The sequence below is a fragment of the Aspergillus ibericus genome, assembly GCF_003184845.1.
Source record: "Aspergillus ibericus CBS 121593 unplaced genomic scaffold BO80scaffold_12, whole genome shotgun sequence".
NCBI classification, from domain to species: domain Eukaryota; kingdom Fungi; phylum Ascomycota; class Eurotiomycetes; order Eurotiales; family Aspergillaceae; genus Aspergillus; species Aspergillus ibericus.
In genome coordinates, this window is record NW_020292110.1 from 136,267 (window position 1) to 151,632 (window position 15,366).

The 15,366-nt window shown below is 50.8% G+C and overlaps 6 protein-coding genes and 1 non-coding gene across 7 annotated transcripts in view; 4 read left to right on the forward strand and 3 right to left on the reverse strand.

Annotated features, from left to right (window-relative positions):
- The first annotated feature begins 22 nt into the window (after positions 1–22).
- On the forward strand, positions 23–1,696 carry BO80DRAFT_423551 (NmrA/HSCARG family protein). Its single transcript, XM_025719076.1, has 5 exons — positions 23–120; positions 186–397; positions 477–627; positions 701–1,030; positions 1,104–1,696. Exons 1-5 carry the CDS (start codon positions 78–80, stop codon positions 1,364–1,366), a joined length of 999 nt encoding a protein of 332 aa, XP_025576908.1. The 5' UTR covers positions 23–77; the 3' UTR covers positions 1,367–1,696.
- Positions 1,697–2,154: 458 nt separating this feature from the next.
- Positions 2,155–5,831, forward strand: BO80DRAFT_463339 (P-loop containing nucleoside triphosphate hydrolase protein; the record flags this gene model as incomplete). Its single annotated transcript, XM_025722586.1, has 8 exons — positions 2,155–2,376; positions 2,426–2,858; positions 3,014–3,240; positions 3,298–3,574; positions 3,638–4,578; positions 4,641–4,803; positions 4,857–5,188; positions 5,226–5,831. The coding sequence occupies 8 exons, from the start codon at positions 2,155–2,157 to the stop codon at positions 5,829–5,831; spliced, it is 3,201 nt and encodes a 1,066-aa protein (XP_025576909.1).
- Positions 5,832–6,317: 486 nt separating this feature from the next.
- On the forward strand, positions 6,318–7,224 carry BO80DRAFT_443382 (uncharacterized protein; the record flags this gene model as incomplete). The annotated part of the gene is made up of 3 exons (XM_025721343.1): positions 6,318–6,567; positions 6,630–6,926; positions 6,998–7,224. 3 exons carry the CDS (start codon positions 6,318–6,320, stop codon positions 7,222–7,224), a joined length of 774 nt encoding a protein of 257 aa, XP_025576910.1.
- A 578-nt stretch (positions 7,225–7,802) lies between these two features.
- BO80DRAFT_423552 (glycoside hydrolase family 28 protein) lies at positions 7,803–9,057 on the reverse strand. Its single transcript, XM_025719077.1, has one exon. The coding sequence runs from the start codon at positions 8,998–9,000 to the stop codon at positions 7,912–7,914; it is 1,089 nt and encodes a 362-aa protein (XP_025576911.1). The 5' UTR covers positions 9,001–9,057; the 3' UTR covers positions 7,803–7,911.
- Positions 9,058–10,285: 1,228 nt separating this feature from the next.
- BO80DRAFT_453810 (MFS transporter) lies at positions 10,286–11,936 on the reverse strand (the record flags this gene model as incomplete). Its single annotated transcript, XM_025722040.1, has 2 exons — positions 10,286–11,501; positions 11,638–11,936. 2 exons carry the CDS (start codon positions 11,934–11,936, stop codon positions 10,286–10,288), a joined length of 1,515 nt encoding a protein of 504 aa, XP_025576912.1.
- Positions 11,937–12,502: 566 nt separating this feature from the next.
- Positions 12,503–15,366, forward strand: part of BO80DRAFT_492311 (putative transcription factor) — a gene marked incomplete at both ends in the record, with an annotated part of 3,600 nt that continues 736 nt past the window's right edge. The window contains 3 exons of the mRNA XM_025723759.1: positions 12,503–13,350; positions 13,406–13,774; positions 13,897–14,294. Coding sequence (XP_025576913.1) covers positions 12,503–13,350; positions 13,406–13,774; positions 13,897–14,294 — 1,615 coding nt within the window. The remainder of the gene's footprint in view (positions 13,351–13,405; positions 13,775–13,896; positions 14,295–15,366) is intronic.
- BO80DRAFT_t120 lies at positions 14,660–14,731 on the reverse strand. The gene has a single exon. It is a non-coding gene; the product is annotated as a tRNA-Arg (tRNA).

Sequence of the window (15,366 nt, forward strand, 5' to 3'; positions counted from 1 at the left end):
CATAACTACTAAACCTGTACCCCATCAACCAAACCACCCCCAACTATCTATCAATATCAGAAAGTCCCCCAAATATAATGACAATAACCACCAAACTAATCACCGTCGTCGGTGCAACCGGTACCCTCCCCTCCCTTTCCTTCCCATTACAACCCCATCCACCCTGACAAAGTATAATAAAATAGGCCGCCAAGGCTCCTCCGTGGTCTCCTCCCTCCTCCAAAACCCCAATTTCCGCGTCCGCGCCATAACCCGCACCCCATCATCCCCCAAAGCCAGACACCTCGCCAGTTTAGGTGCAGAGGTGGTCAAAGCCGATGGCTTCAATACCGAGGAATTATCCCTCGCTTTCGCGGGGAGTTGGGGGGCATTTGTGAATACGAATTCTGAGGATCCGGTTCGTATTATTCTCCTTCCCTTATTTAGGTTGGTTTTGAGGTGTAGGGGGGGTTAAGAACTGATTCGCTGGAATATAGGAACTACTAGCAAAAGGTCTAAACGACGAAGACCTCGGACGGAACATCATCTCCACCGCCGCGGCATGCGGTGTGCAGCATTTGGTGTATAGTTCCGGTCTTCCAGTATTCGAACTGAGTAATGGGGCGATATCTATCCCCGGGCTTGATCGTACGTTCCCCTCCCCTAATACCCACCCCAGTCCACCCCCAAACAACCACTAACATCGATGGCAACAAACCAGTAAAATCCAAAGTCTACACCCACGCTACAACCCTCCCTTTCCGCACCACGACGCCCATAATCGCAGGCTGGTTCATGGAAAACCTCCTCGAACGCGAATACGCCGATCTCTTCGGGGGATTCCCGCTCATCCCTGATGAAGAGGGGTACTTGACGTACAAAACGCCGCTGTGGGGTGGGAAAGAAGATTTTCCCTGGATCAGTATCACGGATGACTTTGGGGATTTGGTGCATGGGGTGTTTTTGAATCCGGGGAGGTGGAATCGGAGGGTTGTGCAGGGGGTGGGTCAGGTTTCGGGGTCGGAGGGGGTGAGTAAGGTTTTTGGGGAGGGTAAGATTTCCCTACCTTCATTTTTCTGAATAAGCATGAGGCATGGGTTGATGCTAACGAGGTGCTGGTATAGTGACGGGCAAAAAAACACGGTATATCCCCCTCCTTGATCCCCAGGATATGAACACGCAAGGGGAGTTTTGGCGGGAACAGGAACGGGATGTGTTTGTGTTTGCGCAGTCCAGGGATGGGGAGTATTTTTGTAATGGACCGACGGAGGTGGAGACGGCGGGGGAGTTGAAGAGGGCAGCGGTTAGGGCTAAGGGAGGGGAGGGAAGGGAGGAGTTGATGACGGTGAGGGAGTTTATGGAGAGGGAGTTTGGGGGGAAGTTGTAGGTGGGGTTGCTTTGTTTGCTGTGTTGAGAGGGATGGTCAGGTTTGGGGGACGTGTCTTGTTTGAGAAATGAGGTGAAATGACTGGCATGTGTTATGTCTATTACTTGGATATGGGGTAGTTTGGCTGGGCGGTATCCCTTGCGGTTTGCGTATGGGTGCTATGCACGGGGTGAGTAGCGGTCAATATGGGTTGGATAGTATGTCTGCATAACGTGGTCATGAGTGAGTGGAAAACTGTTTGCAGGCAATGGGGAAATAATTACGATCTTTCATGAATGCACTGTCGCTGGGGTAAAAATGAAGGAGTCAGTTGGCTCTCCAAGTCCTTGGAGGACAGAGAACTGACCCGAATTATCCTACCAACACGATGTCGGTTTATTCAAGCATATTCAGCGAGGGAATTTAATATTTCTCATTTCGCAACTAACAGCGATTTGAGATGTCCAGAGCAGCCTCCACATTCGAGCAAATGTGCCAGGCGATGGATGCTGCGGGCTGAAAGCTTGTTTAATTGCCGAGGCCGACATCCATTGGATGGGGAAAACGTGCTTGACGGAATTATTCGACGATCCAACTGTCAGCCTTAACGTCTTATCGCAGCCATCTCAGCCAACGAATTGAACAGGGGTCATCCCGTGGCGTTTAGGCTACAGGACGGAACAAAGAAACAGTGCCTAGGCGGAAATGACGCTCATGGTGAGGGGTATCGTTGAGTCAGGAACTGCTACTCATTCATAAGGCTTGGAGCCCACTCTGCCTGCAACCACATCAGCACATTCCATGTTACAATGAGCGAACAAGGAATGAGGTGCGGGCTCTCCGCTGAGAACCACTTTGGGCCTGGAGTGCTTCCCTGCCGTCGAGATTTCGACTTTACCTTGCTCTTTGAGCAGACGATTCTTGGCTTGGTCCCAGATCTTCTCTTTTTGGTGCTATGTGCTTTCCGGTGGCAGCAGATTTATGGTAGAGCCACGAAAGTGCGTCAGAGCTTTCTCGGGGTCTGGAAGACGGTTAGTTTTACTCCTCGACACGCGGTCGATCATTTCTAAACCTATGTAGGCACTTATTGCTCTCTTGTTGGCGGTGAAGGTTGCCAATCTCGTTTTGTGGTCTCTACCACGAGCCCCAAGAACGAATGTCTCGATTCCCTCAGCAGCAGTATCCCTAACAAGCACTCTGGCATTGCTGATATTGTCGCATTACGAACATACTCGTTCATTGAGACCTTCAACTTTGATTTGTCTCTACCTGATCGCGACGACCCTGTTCAACATTGTTCAAGTTCGCACTTTGTGGCTGATCCGTCCTCTGGACTTCCGTCTTGCCGTAACGGCTAGCCTCGCACTTGGGATCAGGACACTGCTTTTGATATCAGAAGCACGCGGCAAGAAAAGCTCCTTCAGGTCAAAAGATGATCACTTCTCGCCAGAAATAGGGACTGGGATATTCGGTCGCAGTGTCTATTGGTGGCTGAATCAGTTGTTTTTGAGTGGTTTTCGAGGGAATCTGGCTCTTGATGATTCTATCCTTTGGATGAGGGATTGAGCTCTAGAGCTCTGGGTAGCAGTCTTCATCATTGGCAGAGTAACAAGTTAGGTGAGTTTCGCAAGTGGTCATGGTCTAGCTCCGATACTAATCTGGTTATAGGGAAACAACAAAAGCGACACGTTCTCCTTCGCAGAGTTGTCGGCGAGTTGAAATGGACCCTAGCCGCAGCAGCAGCTCCTCGAATCTGTCTCATTGGGTTCAAATTTGCGCAACCATTTCTGATAAATGTCCTGATCAAGTATGTGTCTGATCATGGCCGTGATGAGCCCTCGGGCGCACGATATGGCTTTGGCGGTGCCACGGTTCTCATCTACGTGGGATTGGCGGTGGGTGACCTTACTCCTTTGTAACTCGGGTCATTGCTGATAGGCTACATACCGTAGGTTAGTAATGGTCTCTACAAACGTCAAACCATTCGCATGATCACAATGATTCGGGCTCGATTGGTGGGAATGATTTACGCGCAGACTCTTCACCAGGCGTCGGACCCTGTCGAGACGACGTCGGTCACTTTGATGAGTACCGATGTGGACCGTATCACCACCGGGATGTTAAATATACACGAACTTTGGGCATCCGCAGCGGAGATTATTATTGCCCTGTCGCTTCTGAGTACAACTATAGGGTACCCTTCGGTGGCAGCTCTGGTGTTTGCTTCGTGTAAGTATCCCCAGATCATTGTATAGAAAGGAATAGAATATCAATGTGGCTAATATCTTCTAGTAAGCGTCCTACAAAGCGCTTATATAGCGCCTCAAATGCGCCTCCGCCAACGAGCGTGGGTACGCGCCGTCCAGGAAAGAATCAGCTTCACCTCAGCAATACTCAAGGGCATGCGCCAAGTGAAAATGTTCGGCATCGAGCCAACCGTGGAATCGAAGATAAACCGCCTTCGTGAGGCCGAGTTAGAATCGTCGAAACCATATTGGTCGCTCATTGTATGGGTAAATGTGTTGGGTGCAGTGTCAACCGCCCTCGCCCCAGCTGCCACCATTGCGGTGTATGCCGGAACGCAGCTGAACTTGAAATTGGAGACTCCCAAGACTGACCTGGTCTTCACGTCATTGTCGCTGATTTCCCTTTTGACGAATCCAGTGGTGCTTATATCGGTCTCTTCGACTAGGTTTACCTCTGCCATTGGTTGTTTCGATCGCATCCAGGACTTTCTTTCAACAGAGGGCAAATCCCATCATACGGATCAGTCAATGATGATGGGGTCATCCGGAATTGAGATGAGTTTGATGGCGAACAGTCAGGAGCTTGTTAGCATGGAGGGTGCCTCCTTCAGATTACCCACCGGTTCCTCCAACGTCCTTGAAGCCGTAAACCTGAAGATTCGGCCTAGTTCGCTTTCGGTTGTGACCGGTCCTCTCGGCTGCGGCAAATCCTCCCTACTAAAGGCTATATTGGGCGAGTTGAATACAACCCAGGGAAGAATATCAATTGCTCCTGTTCGAATGGCATACTGTCAGCAGGATCCGTGGATCTTTAACGGTACGCTGCAAACAAACATCATCGGGGAGTCACCCATGGATGAGAAGTGGTTGAAGGAGGTGGTACACGCATGTAACCTGGAGGTCGACGTTGCACGCCTCCCCAGCGGGCTTGACACGGTCGTAGGAAGTTCAGGGTCACAGCTCAGTGGAGGACAGAAGCAGCGAGTGGTAAGCTTCCCTTATAAACTTCATTCGCCTTGGTGCTAACAAAGTTGTGTAATTCATGGTAGGCGCTGGCGAGAGCGCTCTATGCGAAGCCCGACCTACTTCTTCTAGATGATGTTCTTAGTGCGCTAGATGCAGTGACATGCAAGCGTGTCTGCCAACGAGTCTTCGGTCCCTCTGGGCTTGTCAGAAAGCTTGGGCTAGCGACAGTCCTTGCGACTACTGCTGGTTAGTATCTATCGCTTGACTGCTTTCACTGGCTGACTAACTTTTACGTGTAGTGGACTGTTTTAAGGAAGCGGACAATGTGATCGTTCTTTCCAGCGATGGTCGCATAGCAGATCAAGAGTCACTGGAAGAACTATTGGGGAGGAATCAATATATTCAGGAACTGTTCTGTCGGACGCACTCCAAAGAAGACAAAGAAGATGAAGATACAGAGACTTCATTCAATGAAACGCAAACAGGACCAGACAATGGACCAAGGGCTACCCAAGGAACAACACCAACCCGAACCCGCGGCACTGGAGACCTTTCACTCTACGCGTACTACATCAAGTCCTTCGGATGGTGGGCATTCGCCTTCACGTTGACTTTTGCCACACTATATGTGGTGTGTATTGCGCTTCCACCTAAGTGATTCCTTCTAGCAGCGATTCACCGCGCTTACCTTTGACACAGAGCTCATGCTCACATGGTGGGCTGAATCAAACCCTCGGAACAACTACGCTTATCTTGGTTCTTACATCGCCGTTTCTACCGTCGCGATCGCTGCCATGGTTTCCATTCCTCAACACCCACTCGTCATCACCGGCTCTGTTCGCGAGAGCCTATCCCTCGGTGCCACAGCAGCCATCAACGACTCAGCAATGATATCTGGCCCCTCGAGCGTGCATCTCTGGCCCCAGATTCTTGAGCAAGGGGGTCTAGATGCCGATGTCCAGTTCATCCACATGTCCAACGGGCAACAGCAGCTTTTGGGCATTGCGCGTGCTCTGCTTCTCCCGGGGAGACTGGTCATTTTAGATGAGCCGACGAGTGGATTTGATGAGCAGACTGAGAAGCTCGTTCAGGGTATTCTGAGAGAGGGGTTTAAGGACCGAACGGTGATTTGTGTTGCGCATCGGATTGGTACTCTGATGGACTCGGACGTTATTATCGTGATGAGTGAGGGGAGTATATTCGAGATGGGGACACCGGAGGAGTTGTTAGGGCGAAAGGGGGCGTTTTGGGAGTTGTATCACTCGAGGGCGTAGGTTTGGGTTGAGGGTAGACTGTTCTGGTGATCGAATCCAGCGTAGTAGAACATCAATTGTGTGACATTCCCAATTATATACTTGTGTCCTACTCAGCCTTACCGAACTTCAGTCCGCTCAGTGGTGTGTCGATGGCTTCAACCCGTTATAGGTAAGAGCTTGTCACCGTTTACTTATCATTGGAATTTTTTTTTTCTTCAAATCGATGTTTGCAGCTTCTATGCATTGCTCCGTGCCTTCTCTTCCTCTTTCCTTGTCATTATTTTCCGGCCATAACATGACAGCTGTCTCCCAGCCTATCAGGCATCCGCTCCTCCTTGCAGTGGGCAGTTGGCAACAAGGCCCAGAAAGGCAGGAGCGAGATGAGCCAGCGACAATTTATAACAGCCCAACCCCCAGCTCTCCCATATATCACCATCTCTTACACCATCACTCGCTATTCATCATCTCATTGCTACATTCGTTCACGACATATCCTTACTCACAATGAGCAAACCATCCTATCTATCCACCGCCGTCACCGGCGTCACCAACGCCGTATCCCTCATCCACGCCAGCGCCCTTCCCTCCAACCTCAGCAACTCCGCCCAGACCGCACTCGAAGCCGTAGGCCTCTATCGCACCGGCAACGCCTCGGACTTACACTGCGGCGACATCAAGGACATCTTCGGCTTCGATTTTGTAGATGTCGGTAATCTATGGGACGACGAACAGGACGGGAAGCCCGAAGGATTGAGTACGTCCTCTTCCCGCCTCTTTCATCAGTGGTGTCTGTACCTAACGAATGATTAAATATAGCTCGCGAACTCATCGATAGAGCAACTAAATGGCCCCGAACAATCCCTGCCAGACGCCTCGTCTCGATCATTCTGAATGAGCTATTGAAATCGGTTACGGAGGTGCATGGAATGGAGAAACTTCGATTAAGTCAGACGGTGCGTATCAGACGGATGACTCTGCATGGAATGTCTGTGCGTGAGATCCACGGTTTGATCGATTTCAGTCTGTGGTATGGGGATATGGACAAGATGGAAACGAATTTTATTGTCCGTCTATGTGACAATGTGAGGGCGTCGGAGCTGTTGGCTTATATGGGTGAGCCCACTCCCACTTTCCCCCTCACTCTCCCGGCTTGATTCGGGTTGTTTATTTCTGACTCCGGATAGGTCTTCTTCAACGCGATCAAGACCGTCTTCAAACGAAAGGGCGCGGATCCCTATACGGGCTCGTGACGGACGGGAAGCAATTTCATTTCTATCGCTTGGATCTGGAGAACGAGGTGCGGTTTCTAAAGCTCACGTGGGATGGCTCGGTGCCGCAGGTTACGTGGATTCTGGGGGTGATTTTTAGGATTATGGAGTCTGCGGGAGAGCTGTCTATTCCGTGTATTTAGTTTATTGCTGTTTGGGTGCTTTTAGGTAGTGTCGCTCGCTTTAATTTATTTCTGTTGTTGGTGACTATGTCCAGGTACCAATGTTGTAGTTGGTGGTGCGTGTTGAAGTAGTCGCGATAGTTGGTTTATTCCTTGTCTAGTACGTGTTTAATGGGCTAGGGTAGTATCGTAATGACAGTCATCTTAGCGCAGATGGTGGTGGGCTGTTCTTGATGGATTACTTGTGGTATTATACGGGGTTACTCTGCACGATGATAAGGTAGACACAGACAGACTATTCCTTGTGATACGGGTAATAGTACTATTTACTAGTATGAGTGATACACCACGTGGACGGGAATGGACCTTGATTGGTTTCTGTGAGGAAGAATGGGGTAATGGGCGGTATATTTACCGGCTGTATTTGATACGCGTCTATTGTGGGTTGAGTGATGTGAGTACGAGATATAAATCATATTTCTATAGTTTATGATGCTTATGGTTCTTTACTTGTTAGTTTTACTACTTTGTATTCTATCGAAGAGTTGGTGGGAATTGTTCTACGAGGGATGTAATTAGTGGTGAACACCTGTTTATATGCGATTATATCTATCTAAGACTAAGACTAAGACTAGGGTGAATGAATACAGATCAAACCGAATCCATCGGTCCGACGGTTGTGTATTAGGTTTCCGGCTGGCGAGTAACCTAGCAAGAAGCCACCGAAGGGTAGTTCTTGCAAGCGGTGGACTTCTTACCACCGGTGATCTTAACATCATCCCAGGTCCAGTCGGTGCAGCTACCCGAGCCACAGAGGAGGTAAATCTCGGTGGCCTTGCTGTCCACGCTACCGGTGACACCGTCGAGCTTGATATCGGTGATCGCGATACCGTTGGTGGGTTTACCGGTGGGCTTGCCGTCCTCGTAATCCTGCTGGATGACGACACCGTAGTCGGAGATAGTGGAGAGCTGGATGTTGGAGAAGGTGACTTCGGAGACGGAGCCTGTGTCGCCCGCGATGGTCTTGATACGGACACCGTTCTCGGAGTCACTGACGGTGGAGTGTTCGATGGTGACGTTCTTGACGATGTTGTCGGAGCGGCCGCCGACGGAGCCGATGGAGAGACCGTGGCCACCGACGCAGGTACCGCCGGTGAACCAGATGTTTTCGCCGGAGTTGATGGCGAGGCAATCGTCCTGGTTGTGGACGGTGGGGTTGATGATGTTGACGCCGACGGAGTTGCCGACGTCGAAGGCGTCGGTGTTGTGGCCACCCTGGGAGTCACCGTCGGCGTTGTTGATGGTGATGTCGGTGAGGGTGATGTCGTTGGCTTCGATGCTGAAGGCCATGAGCGGGGTGTTCTTGATACTGAGGCCGGTGATGGAGGAGGAATCCAGCTTGTGGGCGTAGAAGAACTTGGGCTTCTTCTTGCCGTTCTCGCCCTTGCCGTCCCACCAGCGAGCGCCGTCGCAGTTGATCAGGTGGCCCGAGGCACCGGTGACGGTGATGTCGGTTCCGCTCATCGAGATCAGAGGGCCAGCCCATTCTTCGTAGCCGAAGGTCGTGGTGCCCTCGAAGATGACCTTGGTGCCGGACTTGAGGCCAGTCAGGTCCAGGGTGGTGCCAGCCGGGACTTCGATGTTGTCCAGGACGATGGTCGTGCAGCCAGTCTTGCCGGACTTGGCGGCCGCCGCGGTGGTGAAGGTGCAGCTGGCCCGGGCCTCGATGGGAGAGGCAGCGGCAAGGGTAGCCCCGGCAGCCAGGCCGTAGGCGAGAAGGGAGGAAAACGAATGCATGGTGATGGGAAGAGAATGGAAAGAAAGGTCTAAAGAATGGTAGTTTTGATCTTAAGGAATGTGATGATGAGAAAAGGATGAATGGTAGCAGCGAGCTGGGTGGCTCTTATACTTCTGTCCTCGACGGTATCTCCCGACGAAGGTTATACACATGCCGAAAGATGCCGCCAGAGGAGGCATCCCGAACTAGTTTCACTTGAAAACGACTTGCCGATTAGCGTTCTGGCGAACCCTGATTCGGCAAGGCTTAATTTACACCTATCAGCAGAAGCCGGTGTTCAACCGGTGAATTATCCGAATACGAACGGAAATCCATCTCGCTGGATAACGAGAGGAGCACATCTGTCGGACCCAGCCGCCATTGACTCAACGCACGGGCAAGCAGAGGATTATTCAGGAACCTGTCAAATAGCCGTTGGGACGGGTCGGAAGACACGGATAGCCGTGTGAGCTCAATAGGAGTGAGAGACCCTGAGGCAGAGACCCTGAGGCAGAGGGCTGAGGCTGCAATCAGGCAGGGTCTCGGACGATCATTCCTGCCGACGACGTCCAGCCAATGCCTACAAATGAATTAATATAAAATTGGCCCCCCTGGGGTTAGCCTGGAACGTTCGGGCGGATTATGGTTTGCAGGATGCGGTCTAGCGCGCCGAGCTCGCTAATCAGAGCCGAAAGCTTGCCGGCAACAAGCACAATCGAGAGGACCCAATTTCCCGCGCGGCAGGCAGGCAGCGAAGCTTGGCCTCTTTAAGCTTGTGGTTTCAGACAGATTGGATTTCTTGCTTCTCACGCCGAACCGTTTATCAGAGCGTGCTGTCCCTGATCGATCTCCCCACTATTCCTGGTGATGCCATCTGCCGATCACTTTGTCTCATTCATATCACTGTTATTGTTTTCTCCCACCGGTGAGCAATGTGATTAACTGGAATTCCCGTGGTTACATCCGAGAAAGGGTCCAACCGGTATCCCTCGGCTAGAATTTCCCTGCTGACGGAGAAAGAGACCCTGAGAAACGCCACCACCTGGTGGATGACACCCCTTACCCTCTCCACTTGAATAAGCTGTATCCTATCAATTCTTCCAGAATCTTCCAAAGTATTGTTCTAGAATGGTTCGAGAAAGTAGACTACGACCAAAGAGATTAGGCAAACCAGTTCACCATCCATCATATTATACTGCCCCTTTCCCAACCTCTATATTCAGTACACGCCGCTCTACCCCTTGTCAGCCATCTATCCCCCACACCGGACTTCCGGTCGGACACGGGCACGACAGCATGCCCACTTCACTCTGTAGAAGAATTCTCCCCCTTTGTTGCAACCGAAGCCGGCTGCTGCATCCGCCGCATCATCTCCGCCGCCTCGAACGCATATCTGCATTTCGTCCTCAGCGCTCCCCCGTAGCGATACATAACCACTGGAAAAGGCATGCAAGCCAACGTCAGAAACGCCGGTATAGAAGACGCCCAGTGGATGCCGAGATTGTGATACATTTGGGTCGTGAACAATGGAAACACCGCACCCACAACAGATCGAAAAATAGCTGCCGCCGCCAGAACCGAGGCTGCATAGATAGTGTAGGAGTCGATGAGGTAGTTAACCAGCGGCAAGATGACCAGAACGCAGCCAAACCCAAATGGCGCGGACAAGACAATACTCACAGACCAGTGAATACTCGGGTAGTTGGTCCACGCAAAGGCAAACATCCCGACCGGCAAGGCAACAGCACCCACGATGGCTGGCGGTAAGCGGGATTCCGCCGTGGCGGTTTGAGAAAGAAAGAGCTTCATATATCGTGCGTTATTGTCGTAGATAGCGTAGACCAATCCCAGAATGATACCAACGGCAATGCCCGTAAAGGAAAGACCCCCGATGCCCTCGTTCCAGCCGCGGTCTTCGTTGTACACGATCGGCATGGCCCCCATGAACATATAGACCGTGCCATACACAAGGGCCATGTAGAGTGAGGCCACTACTACGATCGGTTCCTCGAAAAGTAGCACCCAAGGCCGTACCAGAGCTCTCTGGAAGATTTCAGAAGGCTTCATCCTACCTTGGTGTTTTTCGAGTACACTGATATAAGTCTTGCCATCGGACTTGGAGAGATGTTCTGCCCTTCGACTCAGCAGCACGGGCCCATATGTCTCCGGGACCAAGAGGACACCAAGAATGCCGATCACGGCGATGAAGATACAGCACACCCCCTGCACCCATTTCCATCCGACGTGCTCCGAGATGAATCCGCCCACCACAGGGCCAAGGATGGGGCCAAGGAAGGGTGCAACGCAGTAAAGTGTCATGGCGAGCCCTCTTTGAGCTGGGGGGAATAAATCTGCTATCGCACCTCCGGAGTTGACCAATGGTGATCCCCCAAACGTGCCACTGAAGAACCGTAAGATGAGGACCGTGGTGATGTTTCGGCTTCCCGCGGTACCTCCGATAAAAGCTACCATGGCGATGTGGGAGATGATCCAGAGAATCTTTCTTCCGTATAGTTCCGATCTTTGCCATATCGCCAGGTTAGTAGGGATGCGGACATGCATAAAAGAAACTTACTAAAGAGGTGTCAGCTTTGAGTCTGAAATATACATAGACTGTACTAACCAGAGGACCCCATACTGCTGGCCCAATTGCGAACCCCAGCACAAATAGGGTGATTCCAACTGTAAAGACCTCCGTGCTAATGTTGAAGTCTTGAATGACTTCGTTGGCGGAGTCGGAGTATGCTGAAGAGGCAAACGTAACGGCGAACACGGAGAGTGTAACGATGGTTGTGATGAGCCACTTCCTCATAGGAGACCAGTTCATGGGGTTTCCCGGATCTTGTTCATAGAACTCCACCAGGAAAGGGTCTTCCTCGGTACCTTGGCCATCATAGACATGAGACTTTTCCGCCTCGCCAGGGTTGGCTATTGATGGTTTCATATGTGAAGACATATCGTGAAGACGAAGTCTAGAAGTAATGGTTGCCCATTCGTATACCTACTGAAGACAACTTATAGGAGGAATAACTGTGATGCCAACCGGGGAGAAGACCGGACCTGCATTTGATTGGCTCCGATGCGGCGAGTATTCGCTGAGAACTCCAATTCTTATTGGTGGTCACCTAAAGGTAGAGGCCAATTGCATGCTGGTCCGGTGTGGGGCGGCAACCCACGGACCACTCTGTGATTGGCTCAGACCTGGGTCCCCTGTCCGGCGATCGCGTTCATCTGCTCGATCTCACTTCCATCATTGTTTCCATCCTTGCAGTGCAGGGTGTCATGGCTCCCACTCTCAGATACGAGAAACATCAACCTCATCTTCTTACATCGATACGCAGGCAGCGACTCAAAATCTCAACCGCCTGTCAGCCCTGTCGGTTGGGAAAGGTCAAGTGCGACGGTGGTCGCCCGGGTATTTCCCCCACCATTTCCCTCTCACTATGAGTCTGACCGGTCATATCTGCAGCTTGCTCTAGATGCCTGGGAAGGAGAAAAACATGCACGTATACTAGGAGCTCCATGGCTGCCGGTCAGCAAACGCCTCGCAACCTAGCCGTCAAGCAGACACCCCCTATTCGCGCTCATACTCCGATTCCGGTCTCGCCTCCAGTTTCACGAGCGCAGTCAATTGAGCCACAATCCATAAGTGCAAGTTCTACTAGCACTGAACTTCTGAATGGAACACAGGATTCAGACCCAGAACAAGATAGTACCTACTATACAGCTCATGGTCGGTTCGCTGGCGACGTTGCGGCCGCCATAGACGCGAAGAACGGGCTCAGCTTGACTGCAACTTCGAATCGTGTCCCATTTGTAGATGCGCCCTTGTTTGGAGATGTCGACTTGGACTCGCTGTCACACCTTGGCGCTGTTGTTGAACTGCCTCCTCGACCATCCGCTGATAACCTTGTCAATATATATTTCCAACACATCGATCCCGCTGAGCCCGTGTTAGATCCGGAACATTTTCACAGGCACTACGAGCAATTTTACTCTGACTGTGGCTCATTCCGACACGCAGATCAAGATTATTGGCCTAGTATACTCAATACTGTCTTCGCCCTGGCCGTACAGAGACAAGAATTGATTCCTCAGCAAGCACGCGATGAAAAGGCCAATGGCTACTTTCGACTTGCGTGGGCACTTCTCCGCCCTGAGACAATCCTTTGGACCTCTGGATCAATCGAGCTGGTTCAGTGCTTGATGCTTATGAACCGATATCTCCACTGCACCAACAATCAACAGAAGACATGGATGACGGCGGGGTTGGCCATGCGAATTGCGCAAAATATGTGTGCTCAGCCGTCTCCGGTCAAAGAGAGGGAGCTGAAGGAGAGGGTTTGGGCTAGCTGTATTGCCCTTGATCGGTATGTTCATTGCGTATTAATGGATGTTGTATAGGGTATCGCTAATTGAGCGTAGATGCGTTTCGTGGTCACTTGGTAGGACATCCGCGCCATCTCTAACCCCCTTACCGAGCAGACCCGCTTCCGTGTCATTGAGCGGGGGCCACAAATCGGGTAGGCATGCTGAGCGTCTTAGGCGAGCGCTGGAGCTACATGAAATTGGCAGTCACATTCAGCTGGCGCAGACACAGACTCGAAATAGTCTCGCTGCCGGGTTGGGGCTGCCACGTCTGTATCAACAAGACGAATACCACGCGGTAGCGGTGCAATTAGACACCTCTCTCAACAAATGGGAGGAGAGCCTCCCCAGCGACTGGCAGCTGCGAAACATTCCAAATGTGGTCGACCGGGTGTCTCGAGCAGAGGGATATCTGCTTCATCTTCGGTGCGCAAACATCCTTTTTCCTTTTCGAAATCATTCAAAGAGACTCCTAGATAGAAGCGAAGAGGAATCACTCGCGCCCCTCCTATAGACCGTCCAACATTGACCTTGCTAACTCATCTTAGCCTTCTCCACACCCGAATCTGCCTCCACAGGCCCATGCTCGCTCGCTACTCATTAAAATCCAAGACACCACCCCCAGCCCACACCTCCAACCCACCCAGCCTAAGCGACCGCCTCCTCCGAGAAAGCGCCACCATTTGCATCGAAGCAGCACAAACCATCACCTCACTCATTCTCGAGGTTCACAATCCCGAAGAACCAATCGGCCTCCTACCCTGGTGGTACCGAATCTACTATCTGCACATCGCAGGAACCATTTTCCTAGCCGCCATGTTCAGCTCAGAGCTATTCACAATTTCCGTATCACAGTCTTGGAAACAAGTCATGTCTTCTCTTCGAGCGCACGAGCACCTAAGTACATATATTCCACAATGCATTCGCACATTCGAGACGTTCTCAAGTCGAATCATGAATCTTCCAGACGGCAGTGGAGATACTCCGCCCCAAGAGGGCAGTGCTCGGTCATTCTTCGATGAGTTCTTCCAAGACATGTGCTTCGATTTCGACAGTTATCTATTTGACATGCAGGATGGTTTTCAGGCATAACGCGAAGATATATAGATCGGGTATTACTAAACCCTGGGCTCTCTTTGCCTTGACATACTACTATGACCTGAATATACCCCCAAATCTACGATACACACCACCAGAGAAAGAAAAATGTAATCAAATCGAGATCGCAGCTGTTCACTTACCCCTCCTTGTTCAATTTCTCTGGGGAATCATTTACAAGGAGGGGTAGGGGGTGAAAAAAATCCAAAAAAATGACCTACGCAGGACTCGAACCTGCAATCTCTTGATCCGTAGTCAAGCGCCTTACCATTGGGCCAGCAGGCCAATTGATGAATATTTTACGCATACATTTACAATATAGGCCAAGATTTACGCAGAATGTGCTTTACCCCTGTAATGGACTGGAGAATGCTCACAGCGGGAAATTGAATTCTCATTAGGAGGCGGTGGTATTATGTTGCAAGCTCTGGGTATCTATGATATGGACTATCAATGGGTAGGTAATAGTCTAGTGACCTGACCAGACCCACAACCCGAATCCACCGCGAGTTGAACTCGAACCGTAGCTATGTGGCATAATAGAGACACAATTAGTCTAGTAGGAGACTAGATCATTACACATATAGAAATATTCATACCCCCCATATCCAAAAGATAACCAAGAATAATTTTTCAATTGTCTGTGTTGTGATCATGTCATGTTGTGGATGAGGCAATCATCATGAGGAGCAATTGTGAACAAAAATATATCGTGTTCTTGGGCACGGCATCATCATTCTTTGCTACCTGAAAGAACTACTATACGCATGGCATTCCCATGTATGATAGTTTCGATATTCATTCTCGAAAAAAAAGAAAAAAAAAAAAAAAAAAAAAAGTACCACAAGCAGATTACTATCAAATCCGCAGCTGCTAGAGGCCCATCCAAAAGCCGACGTTCATCGCTATAGCCCGAAGCC